General features: G+C 46.5%; 1 protein-coding gene across 1 annotated transcript in view; it reads right to left on the bottom strand.

Annotated features, from left to right (window-relative positions):
* Positions 1–3,908: 3,908 nt before the first annotated feature.
* Positions 3,909–13,260, bottom strand: part of Dclk3 (doublecortin like kinase 3) — a 45,365-nt gene continuing 36,013 nt past the window's right edge. The window contains exons 3-5 of the mRNA XM_050139644.1: positions 10,789–10,921; positions 8,501–8,668; positions 3,909–4,655 (exon numbers count right to left, since the gene is read on the bottom strand). Coding sequence (XP_049995601.1) covers positions 4,465–4,655; positions 8,501–8,668; positions 10,789–10,921 — 492 coding nt within the window. The 3' untranslated portion in view covers positions 3,909–4,464. The remainder of the gene's footprint in view (positions 4,656–8,500; positions 8,669–10,788; positions 10,922–13,260) is intronic.

Here is a 13,260-nt window from a genome sequence, read left to right as displayed (position 1 = left end):
GATGAAACTAGGGTCTGTTAATGGGCAGTCAACATTAATCATCCTCAGTGGTTTACTAGACTTTCTTTCTCCAAAGGGAGTGCTTACATGACTCACCATTAGTCTGCTGGGGTTGATTATGCTGTGTCTCATGACAAACAATCCAAGTTTCCACGGCTCATAATCACAACCCTCTGTTGCTCTCTTCAGTCGTTCGGAAGGTCAGATGGGGCCACTCCATTCCTGTATACAGGCCAGCTTCTGGTCCCTTCCAGGGGTCTGTCTTCTTTCACTGAGAATTCCCGGGGCATTCTCTTTTTGTGGCAGGCGGAAGCAGGACTTGGGCCAAGCTGGACAAGCAGATAAACCCACAGCTGCCAGCCACTGACTTAGGTGCTCGAATCCCATTGGTAAATCAAAGCATATGATTACCTACTTGTGGCAGGAAGGGATGGTCTTCCAGAAGCTAGAGGAATCTGGAGCAAGGATGGCAAGACAGGTAGGATGCAGATAAACCATAGACTCTACCGCAGATTAAAATTGGGTGGTAGGATTGGTTGGTTGATTGGTTGGCTGGTTGGTTGGTTGAGACTGAGTCACGTGGATGTCCCTAAGCTGCCAGTTCCAAGCTCCCTGATGCTTATATTGTTTTCACAGCGAAAGAGACTGGCTGGTGTTGGCAGCAGGTCAAGGGGCATGGACATTTTCCATTGGGAAGTGATATTGGGGGTGTGGTGGGTAGAGAAGATGGATGCTCCTATTTTCACGTTGTGTCACCCTGACCTCTGTTCCTCATTCTGGATCACACCCTACCAGCTGCCATTTCAAAGTGACACTCAGGTGAGGGTGTCCTGGATGTGGGCTGTCCTGCAGTGTGTAAGGGGAGGGAGGAATGAGAGTGCCCGTCCGAGGCAGGTGACCGCTGGGCTTAGACAGTGGTGATTCCCAGGGAGAAGACCGGGGCATGTGGTCAGACAAGCACTTGAGAAGCGAGCCGTGGAGATGTGTGTCCAAGAGAACAGCTGCTGGTCCTGCTCTGTAATCCCAGCACGGAGAGACTGAGATAGCAGGGTCATCACGAGTGGAGGCCAGCCTGGGCTATACAGTGGGTTCCCAGCCAGCCTGGGCTATACAGTGGGTTCCCAGCCAGCCTGGGCTATACAGTGGGTTCCCAGCCAGCCTGGGCTATACAGTGGGTTCCCAGCCAGCCTGGGCTATACAGTGGGTTCCCAGCCAGCCTGGGCCAGAGTAGAGACCTTGTCTCTAAAGGAAAAGAGAAGAGACAGAGACACTGAAAGAGAAGAGGCAAAAGACAAGGAAGGAGACAAAAAAGGGGGAGGGAGGAAGAGACATAAGAGAAAGAAAGCGGGAGAGAAAAATAGAGGAGAGAAGGAAGGAGAGGAGGTGGGGGGAGAGAGGAGGGAAGAGAAGAGGAAAAGAGAGGAGAATGGAAGAGGAAAAAGTATGAAGCCAGAAAGTGTGGTTCACCTTACAGGAGATAAATTGGCTCCTTGCTTGTCAAAGGGACAGACAAACTGAGAAAAGCCTGGTGTTCAACCCTTGAGCAGTGCTTATGGGGCTGAGAGAGTCGGGCCATGCAATTCAAAGTGTCCACCTGGCAGGCTCAGAGCCAGAGCCATTTGATCCCAGGCAAATCCACTCTGCTGGCTTTGCTCAGCCTTCTATCATCTCCTAAAGATAAGTTCCCCTTTATGGGAGCTTTGAAGCCAGGGGCACAGCAAAGGGAATCACTCTCTTGAGGCTGAAGGCTGTGGGAGAATGCTCTTGTACACTGTAAAGATTTGTCACTTGTATTGGTTTTAATAAACCACTGATTGATCAGTAGCTGGGGCAACCAGACTAGGAGAATTCTGGGAAGAAGAAAGGAAGAGACACAGTTGCCAGCCAGATGAGGAGGAAACAAGACAAGAATGCCTTATTACTGGGAAAAGGTACCAAGCCACATGGGTAAGCATGAAGAAGAATTATGGGTAAATTTAATTCATAAGAGCTAATTAATAATAAACCTGAGCTAACAGAACAAAAAGTTTATGATTAATATAAGCCTTTGTGTGTTTATTTGGAACTGAACAGCTTCAGAACTGGGTGGGACAGAAACTTGCGTCTACAGCTGAAGGTTTGACTTTGGGTGTTTGCTGATAGAAACAGATTCACTGATCTCTTTGGGGGAAGGATGCTCTTATAGTTTTGTTTTGTTTTAAGTGTTTTGAGGGGAAAAAAACTTGGGCCCATTCCCGCTCTCTCTTCCCCAACACTCCTCTGAAGAGGCTTCTCTCTCTGTGTGTCTCTCTCTCTGTCTTCCCACAGGCCACTCTGAGCTCCCCTTCTCTCTCCCTTTTCTTCATGCATCCCGCCCAATAAAACCCTCTACATGAAAAAGAATTTTGGGGAAAAGAGCTGGGTGGTAGTAATGCACAGGCCTTTAATCCCAGCACTCGGGAGGCAGAGACAGGTGGATCTCTTTGAGTTTAAGGCCAGCCTGGTCTACAGAGGGAGTTCCAAGACAGGCTCCAAAGCTACAGAGAAACCCTGTCTCAAAAAAAAAAAAAAGTTTTTGCTTCTTTTCTGAAAGAGTACAATAGTAAGGACCAGCCAGGGACCACAGCTGGGAAGAGCTGAGCCCCACAGGGGTGCAGAGACGATACGTCTGTGCTGTATGCCAAAGTCTCTTCTGTTGTGATTTTTCAAGTCTTTTGACCACGCCTCTGCCGCCACAGGGTTCAGCGTAATCCAGCAGGTGACCTGAGATAATGACTCAGTCTGTAAAGCCCTTACCTTGCAAGCCTGAGATCCTAACCTCAATGCCATTGTGAAAGCTGGGCTTGGTGGAGTGCTGTGATCCCACTGCCTGGACCTCACTGACTAGCCGCCTACCCTCTTTGGTGATTTCTGGGCCAGTGTCTCAAAACACAGGATGGATGGTACCTGAGGAACAGCACCTAACCGTGCCCTCGGCGCCCCCATACCTGTGCACACACACACACACACACACACACACACACACGGGAACACACACCACCTGCTTGGTGACTGCGGTGAGGCCCATTACCTCTACCTGCAATTACCCACGTCACAGACCACAGCCTGGTTATCTTCATAATGCAGGAAACATAGGTTCTAGAACTATCACAAGGCCTTCAGGGCCAGCCTGTGCCTCTCTGGTAATGGGGTAGTAATTCCTGGTTTCTCCTCCCCCAGTTCCTCCTCCTCTCCATCCCTAGAGGGGAATCAATGCTTCAGCTCCTCAGTGAAAGAATGCAACAAGAGCAGGGGACGGGGCTGCTCTGCACAGCCTTGGGTCCTCCTCCAACAGCTAAGACTGGCTTTGTAAACTAAATAATGACGAGCAAACCAGGCCGCTCCTCACCCCAGTTTCTCCATCTGTAAAGTAGGGTGGGAATTGTCAACAAAAAACATAAAGCTCTTGCTCCAAAAAGAATAAGAAATTATTTATTCTGAGCCAAACGTGAGTGATCACGGCCTGGCAACAGACATTCATGTTGCCCTAAATGATAAACCATCCTGGAAATTGTGACATGATTTTTTTTTTATTATCACCAAATAAAACAAAGTCACAAATCAATGAATTTACCAAATATACTGGTGATAGAATTAGGTAGGTGGCTGATGGCAAGGCAGGGATGTCTTTTCGGTGGGCTCTGGATGCTGTTCCGTCTTAGTTTGGGGGTTAGAAACTCGCAGTCGGCTGAGTTAGTACGTTCTAACAGCTTTATCTGTTAGGTCAGATACACAGTTTGGTGACACATAACTATTAGGGGAATAAAGATAACCCAAGATAAGTTTTGGCTCTCGGTCTGTACATTCCAATTCTCCATAATCATGAAATTCTAACCAATCAGCCTGCAGATGCTTCCCAAAAAAGTGCTGTTTTTTTGTTTGTTTGTTTGTTTGTTTGTTTTCATGGAATTTCAGCTCATAGAACCACACTTACTGACTGGTCTCTGCTGTTCCGAGACGAAAACAAGATTTTCCCACACCTGTCAAAGGTTAAAACACAGCTGTGTTGAACTCTATTCCCCAGCTCTCTCCCCGCCCCCACCACCACCACTACTGAACGAGGCAGTTCAGAGTACGCTTTATTGAAGTAGAAAAGCCAGGATTAGCCTCATTCGTCATATGGGGAGCTCTCACAATGGAAAGCTCACTCACGTAGCCCGCTATGAACTTGACTACAAGGAGGAAACAGAACTCATAGTTATTATCAAAATTCTTCATTCATGGCAATTCTTACCCAAAAAGTATTAAAGATTTTAGATATACAAATCTAAAAATATCATAGAGCAATTAACAGTAGGACTTGCTTTTAAACCACTCTTCAAAATATGCCAGGTGTCTCTTCTCTTTCTCTAGTCCTTGGAGAGGGGGCTTGCATGGTCTTCTTGTAGACGCCACCCTCTTCCGTGTCATCAAGGAGAGAAAGTTGGCTAGGTGCCCCAGACAGGACTATGACACCTGCCCTGCAACCTTCCTGTGTTGGCTCTGGAAGCAACCCTCGCTGCTGGGGGACTCGTCCTTCTGTGGGTTCACTGTGCTGTGTCCAGACATCTCAATCCAGGGATGCTGAAGGACCTGGTGGGCTGTGTACCGCTTCTTGGGGTCCACCACCAGCAAATGTCTCACCAGATCTTTGGCAGCTGTGGAAGGCAGAGAAATTGGGGAAAGAGTGATAGATACAGGTGGCTTTATGGTATTCTTTCCTTCCAAGCCATGAAGTGGAAGCCCACACTTCCACATCAGCACCATGGGAATGCTAGCAAGCTTTCCTTGTTTGGAATAGGAGGACAGGAGTTGGAAACATCCCAGACATGTTCCAACCACTCATAACCCCGAGCACTAGAGATGAAGTTAAAGCTAAAGTAGGAGGATAGAGTACTTGAGTCTGAGCTAGCCTTGGCGAGCTACATAGTGAGTTCCCAGATAGTCTGGGCTGCAGAGTGAGGTCCTGTCTGATAAAACATAATTTAAATAAAAGAAAAAGAAAAGAAATGAAGTAAAGAACAGGAAAAAGAGAAAGGGGAAGGAAATAAGAGCCAGGGGAGAAAAGAGGAGGAAAAAAAGGAGAAAAGGGGAGGGGAGGGGCGGAGGGGAGGGGTGGGGAGAGGAGGGGAAGAGAGGATAAAAATCTGCAGACAAAAGGAAAAGTAGGGGAGGAAAGAAAGAGGAAAGGGAAGAGAAGAGGAAATGGGAAAGAAAGAACAGGGGAAGAGAGATCCGGCTAGTGGTGTTGAATAAATGAAACCTTACTTTATTGACCCTGGAATAATTCATTTAGAATTAGCCAAGGGTAAGCAGGGCTAGATAGCACAGCTGTAGCAGACAGCTGCTTGCTTTTTCCAGGCCCACTGCTGACACCCATACACCCAGGTCAAGGAAACAGAGCGGGCACCACATCTACACACTTTAAATTTTTATATCAAACTAACCAAGTTTTAAATAAAACATGTTCCCTTTTCCTAAGCTGATAAATATTCTTGCTTACTGACAAAACTGAAAACTATGCAAAGAAACCTAAGCAGCCGTTAGCACTAACTCAACTGAATTTCACCTTCCACTCAAGTCCATGCTGAGCCTAGAGAGATGGGGACTCTGTTGGAAGTCAGACCCCCACCTCCTACCCCACCCCTACTCCCTTGTCCCCCACCTCCCACCCCACCCCACCCCACCCTCATACCCATACCACCCCCCTCCCACGCCACACCCACACCCATACCCCCCACCTCCCACCCCACACCCATGCCCATACCCTTCCACCTCCCACCCAACTCCCACCCCACCTCCTTATCCCCAACACCCTTACCCCCCCCCCCAGGGGCTACAAGGGAAAAGCCTCACAGATCTGGTCCTGCCCCACTGCAATCTCCTGTGGATGATTGACAGTCCACATCCAGCTGCTGTAAAGAGACTCCCAGCAGCTGCAACCCTCTGTCCTCACTAAGAGAGCCTAGCCCCTTCTCCCCTGCCTGGGAATCAGAGGCAACAGGAATGTAGGCACATAGCATAGCTTACATATTAACTAAGCCTGCTTCCATAGGATCCGGAGCCACTACTACCCCCCCACACCCCTCTCAGAAACTTTTAAATAAAGAGACCTCCTTTGTCTGGTAGAACTTGAAGACTCTTGCTTCAGCCCTCCACCAGGCCATGCTAGTCCGTCTGTGGCTCCCTTGAGGGACACTCAATTTAGCTTCACTCTCAAACCTACCCACTTCTCTCTCCCCTCCAAACCTAAATGGTAGGTGATGTGGGACTCTCCTCTGTATGCTGTGAATACCACTGGTTAATAAAGAAACTGGACTGGCCTGATAGTGTAGAACAGAGCTAGGCAGAGAAAACTAAACTGAATGCTGGGAGAAAGGAGGTGGAGTCAGGGGAAGCCATGGAGCTAGGTCTGTAATGGTGGCAGCTACTGATACCTCCTAGCAGGAAAAGGAGCCACAGTTGATAGTCCAGCCATTATTCCCTTCTTCCTTCCCTTGACTATGAGTGATCTTGGAAGGTGCTGGAGTATATGAAAAATGGATGCTGACAGCAGAGGTGGCTCCATAATCCACAGGCCATCATCCATGATGGGGTGGAACTATGCAGTGATGCAGCTGTGTTTGGGCCACACTTGTTCCTGTACATCACTCTTCATGCCTACTATGAAAGTAAATTCAACAAACTCACTGGTTCCCCAAGTGGCACTTTTAGGAATTGCAGCTTTGGTCAACACTTGTTCATGCCTACTGTGTAGGCTGCACTATATGCCACATTGTTGAAGACAATGGCTTTCCAGACTTTCCTTGCCTTGAGAGGCTCCATTCTATAAGTAGATTTTGACTCCATGGGAGCAGGGCTGGACACCTGGGTTAACACATGACTGGGACAGTCCATCCATCCTGAGGATAGGGCGGACACGTGATTTGGTCAGTCCATCCATCCTGAGGATAGAGGGGGCTGAGTACCTGGGTGAACACATGACTAGGACTGTCCACCCAGTAGCACTTACAAGGCTCAGCCTATACTGTATTCCCCGAGAGTAGAAAAGTTACCACTTACAAATGTATTGGAGTGGATTGAGGCCATAGGGAACATGGGCCCCAGGCCCAAACACTTAAACACACCAGACTAAGAAAAGGGTGCAATACCCTGACTTAAACCCAGAAAGAGGACGCCCAGCACTGCACTGGCAAGAATCCCCATCAGCCTGTGATACCTGGTATATGAATCAAGGACCAACAGGCAGAGTACTCCCAGGTGTCCCTGGGGCTTCAGTTCAGCTCTGTCCCCACTGCTGATACAGCCTACCCAACTGTTACAAACCTGAGGTGGCATTTCAATTGTATTTTAATAAAGACTGTCTGAAGATCTGAGAGTCAAACAGTCCCACTGGTCAGCCTTACAGACCAGGTTATGGCAACACACACCTTTAATCTCAGTAGCCACACTAGTTGCCATAGAAATCGGGCGGTGCATGCCTTTAATCATGCTGGTGCACACCTTTAATCCCAGCCCTAGAGAGGATTATTAAACAGGAGGAAACAGCTTTCAACACGCAGCCTCATTCTGAGATTCCAGGAGGCAGGATCGCCGTTTCAGACTGAGGTCGAGGTAAAGAGCCAGTGGCTGGCTGATTTGCTTTTCAGGCCTTCAGGTTGAACAACCAATTTCTCTCTCTGAGTTTTCATTAATCGTGCTTCACAAACCCATCCTCCTGATTTCCTGTCTGGCCCTGCCACCCACCTGCTTGCCAGCTCTGGCAACAGACCTAAGCCTGTCCTTTAAACTCTCAGTCAAAGTCAACCCTGCCACTTCACTCTCAAACCCTGTGAGTGATGGCAGCCTGGCTGACAATGGCAGTGGGTGGCATGGCCTGGCACTGGCGACCTTGCAACTGTCTCTAATTTGGGGTCCTTATCTTATCAGTGTAGAGTCTACTTAATTTCTTTCTGTCCGCCTCTGAAACCTCTTGAAATTCTGCTGCAACCCTTTTCGGCCTTTTGTATCTATTCAATAGTATGTGTGTGCACGTGTGTGTGCATGCATGTGTGTGTATACATGCTTATCCTGTGACATATGATGTAAGAGCTAATAGTAGTAATTAAGACTGGAATAAAAGAACCCGTATTAACATTGGTCCAATTATCAATCTGGCAAATTGCTACCATGAACATTATTTTATGACTTTATTGTTACTCAATAAGTTTTGCCTTTGTGGAGAGAGACACAAGTGTATGCATTTATCTCTGCCGCTGACATAGCCTTCTCGGGACAACGTCTTTCCCAGGAAAAGCTAATACAATGCACCCAGGAGAATCGACAGACTGGAGGGCCCCATCTCAACTGAGAGCCTTCCCAGTCTCTTATCTATGCGTGAGGACAGTTGATACATCACACGAAGCTTCACCCACACCCTCCAAATACCTCTCCAGGCCACTCTGAAAGAGTAAGAAGAGTCCCACAGCCCTTGGTCCCATCCCAGGGAGTCCCCAAGTCTCACCATCAGAGATGCTGTCCCAGTAAGGAGCGAGGAACTCGAACTGGCCCAGTTGGATGATGTTGAAGAGTTCATCCTGGTCCCTCTCGGGACTTCGGAAAGGCGGGAAGCCACACAAGAGGATGTAGAGGATCACACCGGCAGCCCACATGTCTACCTCCAGGCCATAACCTGCAAGAACACAGTAGCAGGAAACCCCAGACAGGAGGGTCAAGGGTGACAACTATCTCTTGAGCTGTACAGCAACAGCAACAAAAGCAAAAACTCCTGCTCCCTTAAGCTGCCTATGCCGGATATTTTGTCACAATGAAAAGAAGTAGCAAACATGACAGTTGGTTGTAATATGACTTATTGGAGATGAGATGATGTACAAAGTAATTGCCCTTGTTAGAGTTAACTGTCACTTTTTACATAGCCTACAGTTCCCTGAGAAGTTGAACATAGCCTGTGATCAGTATCTATAGAGAATCATCTTGATTAGTAATTGATGCAGATAAAAGGGCCAAGCCCACTATGGGCAGTACCATCCCTAGGCTTGAGCTGAATATGAAAGCTAGTTACCAATGAACCTATGAGCAGGCCATCAAGCATCATTCTGCCTTGGCTTCTATTGCTTTCCTGGTTGCAAAGTCTCTGGTTGGAATAGCAAGCAGTCTGCCTTCAGGTTCCTGCCTTGCTTACCCACCCTGATGTCCCTAAGTTGAGAGTGACCTGGAAGTGCAAGATGAAAGAAGCCTTTTCCTCCCCTAAGTGGCCTTTTTGGTCATGGTGTTTGCCCCAGGAGCAGAACGGAACTAGAACAGTGATGCCCGGTTAAGGCTTTTATGTACCTCACTTATCCGCCCACAAACAGGCGTGGACACATTTTCAAGTACTTTCTGATTTTGGAAATGAACTCAACTGGTAGCTTTAAATGGACATTAGAAGTTCATTTCCTAAGTTCAGAGCAAGATTATCAAGATACAAATCAATAAGAGACTAAAGAGAATAAAAGTCCCTAATGGTCCCTTTGGGGCCAGCTCAATGATCATTGTCCAACTCTCAAGCACTGTTAAGTCTCAGGGACAGAGTCTTCTGCCTGCCCTTCTCTTAAAACTTTCCCTTGGCTTCTATAACGTGTTCTTTCCTAATCCAGTTACATCTTCCATGTAGCCCAGCCCCTACTGACTGCCTTCCCTCCTGCAGGCAGGACTTGTGGCTTGTCCGAGCTTAACTGTCCTTGTCCTGGCATCGTTGCAGAGCCACCAGCCCACCAGTTTAGCCATCAGACTGAAGAGTCAATACAACACATTTATTCATTTATCCAGGACTTCCCATCCTTGCCAACAGGACAACAGTGTGGGTCTATACTGATATCTTTCTATATACCAATGTCTTTAAAGTGATGTAATCTATACTGATATCTCTATACTGGTGTCTATATATTAATGTCTCTAAACTGATGTAGTCTATACTGATGTACTGATGTCTCTATTCTAATGTGGGTCTCTGTTTTAGTTGGTGTGCTTTCCCTATAAGCATATGCTAATTTGATTTGTCTCTCATCTAATTCATCTTTGCTATCAGTGTTCTCTAATATCACTATTATCACATCTCAGTGGCCATGACACCTGTTACTCAAAATCTAAACATTTCTTGTTTGGGATGTCTGCATGACTCTCTACATCCAGTAAGACTAGTCTTCTCAAGTCTCCACACACACACACCCCAGCCTCACACATGCTCTGTGTCCTCGTCACAGCTTCCAGGTCCCTGTGTTGATGAGGAGCTACCCATCCAACATGTCTTCCACCTGTGACCAAGCTTTCAACTCGCCCAGAGCCTCTCTCGGCCAGGAGGTAAATTTGCTTCACAATGCAACAACTGTCAGGCTATCTGCCATATATTTTCTGTTTATATGCTCTGCAAAGTATGTTGCCAAAGCAGTTCATTTGATCCTCACAAATGAGGAATGAATATTCATGGAGTTTGATATGAGATCCCTTTTGCTTTTAGATGGAGGTTAGTGGAGGAATTTTTTACCATTTAGCATAAGAAATGTTTCCATTTTTCTCCCCTAGTGGTAGACCTGGGTACAAATGGCCTTCTCTGAGCAGATTCTCTCCTTGTTCTCTTATCTCATTGTCCTGCCTACACACACACACACACACATGCAGCACACACAAATAAAGTTTTTTAGCAAGCATGAGTTTCAACTGAGAATTTTTTAACTGCTCTTTGTTGGAAAACACTAAGAAAAGCATTTGTTGGTTGTTGAGCTTGAGTATCAAAGAGCAGAGAGAAATACTTACCTTTCTCAGAAAGAATTTCAGGAGCTACATATGTGGGCGTCCCACACACAGTAAATATAGGCCTCACCACATATTTAGCCAGGCCAAAATCAGCCAGCTTCAAGGTGGTAGTCTTGTCTTCATTTCGCTGAACCTACAAGGAATCAAAACGTCCAAACCATCAAACTGCAATTGAGACAAAAAGGGATTTTGACACAGTGAGCGTGTGCAACCAGGTCAGAGCAGCAATAACTCGTGGAAGCTTATGGGGTATCCCAGGACAGCCACATCTAGCTGAACCTCAATGCAACCGCTCACATTTTCAACCAAAGAACCAGATTTAGGTTCACTGTGCCATAGAGGACAACATCATCGCGTTATCAGATGAGATGCTCAAATTCATGGATCAAAACCCAGTTTCTCAGTTGCACTGGGCACATGTGTATGTCCAACAGCCTCCTGCGAGTTGGACACCATGATGGACAGTGTAGATGGAAACTATTTCTGTGGGGCAGCACTGCATTATAACAAGGATCAGTGATGCTTCGAGCATAAATTATAGAAGAACAAGAAAAGGTCTGGAGGGGCACTGAGATGGCTCAGTGGGTAAAGGTGCTTGCCATCAAAGCTAATGACCTGAGTTCAATTCCCAAGCCCGACATGCTGGAAAGCAAGAGAAACTGACTCCAGCCTACACATATGATGTGACACACACTCCCACCCCACTTCAAATAAAGAAACATATGTTACACTCCACATGACACAAACCATGAGTGTGCAAACCTAGTACTACCTTCCTACAACTTCACTACAGTAGAAGTTGGTTCCATCTGGACTAAAAATAAGATAACCAGACCCAAATTCAAACTCCGGCCTCCTTCAATATTAGTAAGCACATACAAAGATCAACTGTTGTAGAATATTACTTCAACTAGGCAAAGATGTGTTACATTTGCATTTGCACAATATTACTTTAACTGTGTTTCTTTGGGACCTGAACACAGATCTCCTGTGCTCCTATCAGCACCTATGGGTGGAGCCCAAGGGGGAATGGTGGGTCTCCCTGTGTCTGAGTCATGGTGGCAGCCAGCAGTGTAGGATGGAGCAGTCCTCCTGTCTCTCCTTGCTAGGTAGACAGATGGTTGAGGTTTTGAAGAACGCAGCCCTACCTTGTAAAATCTCCTGTTAAACGTGAAACTGAAATGGCAGAATTGTGAGTACAGTTCAGATGAATGGGACTGAGTGGACTCTCTGGCCCCACAGGTAGAGGCATGATTTTCTGAACCACCCAGAAAACTGTAAAATCATGATATCTAGTCACAAGCTTCCTGACAAAGAATAAGAAAATACTAATGTGGCCTCCCAGAATTCATCCATGGCCTGTCAATCACCTGGGCAGGAAAACCCTTCATGGAAATCTGTCTATTCTAGAGAATTTAGAAATAGGGAAAAGCCTGCCTAAGACGTAGGCAATAAAGGTCTGCACAGTGGTCTGCTTGACCATTGTCTACTCTCCCCACTTGGAAGTGTGTCTAACCTGAGTGGCCCTTTGGGGCTCTGGTCTCCTGAAAACATTCCACTTTACTGTAATAAATACTACCATCTCCACACTGCACTCTACACAGCCTCAAAATTCTTTCTCTGGAGATTCCAAAGGAGAAGAGAGATTAGGATGACATCCTGATGATGTCATATTTTCCCACACTTGGTTCCGCCAGTGAACTGACATCTCTGCAAGTCGTGAGCATCATGTCTTAGTTGCTGAGTCTGGGTCAAGACTGACAGATGAGAGGGAGCAAGGACAGAGGGAAAGGCTGGAAACCCTTCCCAACAAGGCTGCCATCTGGGAAGAAGCATGCCTAGGAAGAGAGCTCTCCACAGGTTCAGAACTGCCCATCACTGGAGCCACGGAGCTTATGACTCTTATCCAACTTGGGCTCATTTTTATTCTCCACAGATTTTCTTCCTTGGTCAGTGCTGTTTCTGTCCCTGACATGTGTCCAGGGTCCGGATCCTTGTTCTGAGAACCTGGAAACCCCAGTGGGTGCCCTGCAGACCCCCGCCTAGGCTGCTACACATCATTGTCTCCTAAACTAACCTGGCCAAGAAGAAACCATAGCTGCAGACCCTAGGACAGTTCTGCCCACCCTGCACACAGACAGATGCAGCCTGAAAGAAACAAGAAAATAATTTAGGCTAAAAAATTCTAGTTGGGAAGGAAAGGAAAACAAAATATTGTTGGTGCCTGGAATCTCCAGATGGACTGTGTACATTCATCATATTTCCTAGGTAATTGTTGAGAAAAATGTTCCCCTCAAGAATATTTGCAAATATTTCCAGTCAAATGATCAGCGTTAAAAGTATCTGGCTTATTAAATAATCAAATAAAATGGATATCAACAAAATAAAATGGATATAAACAAAATAAAATGAATATCAACAAAATAAAATGGATATCAAATCTTAACTGGAAACTCCCAATTCCAAAGCATA

Source organism: Alexandromys fortis, unplaced genomic scaffold, assembly GCF_014885135.2.
Source record: "Alexandromys fortis isolate MF-2015 unplaced genomic scaffold, M_Fortis_MF-2015_v1.1 scaffold_36, whole genome shotgun sequence".
In the NCBI taxonomy this organism is placed as follows: Eukaryota; Metazoa; Chordata; class Mammalia; order Rodentia; family Cricetidae; genus Alexandromys; species Alexandromys fortis.
This window is presented reverse-complemented; position numbering and strand designations above follow the sequence as displayed.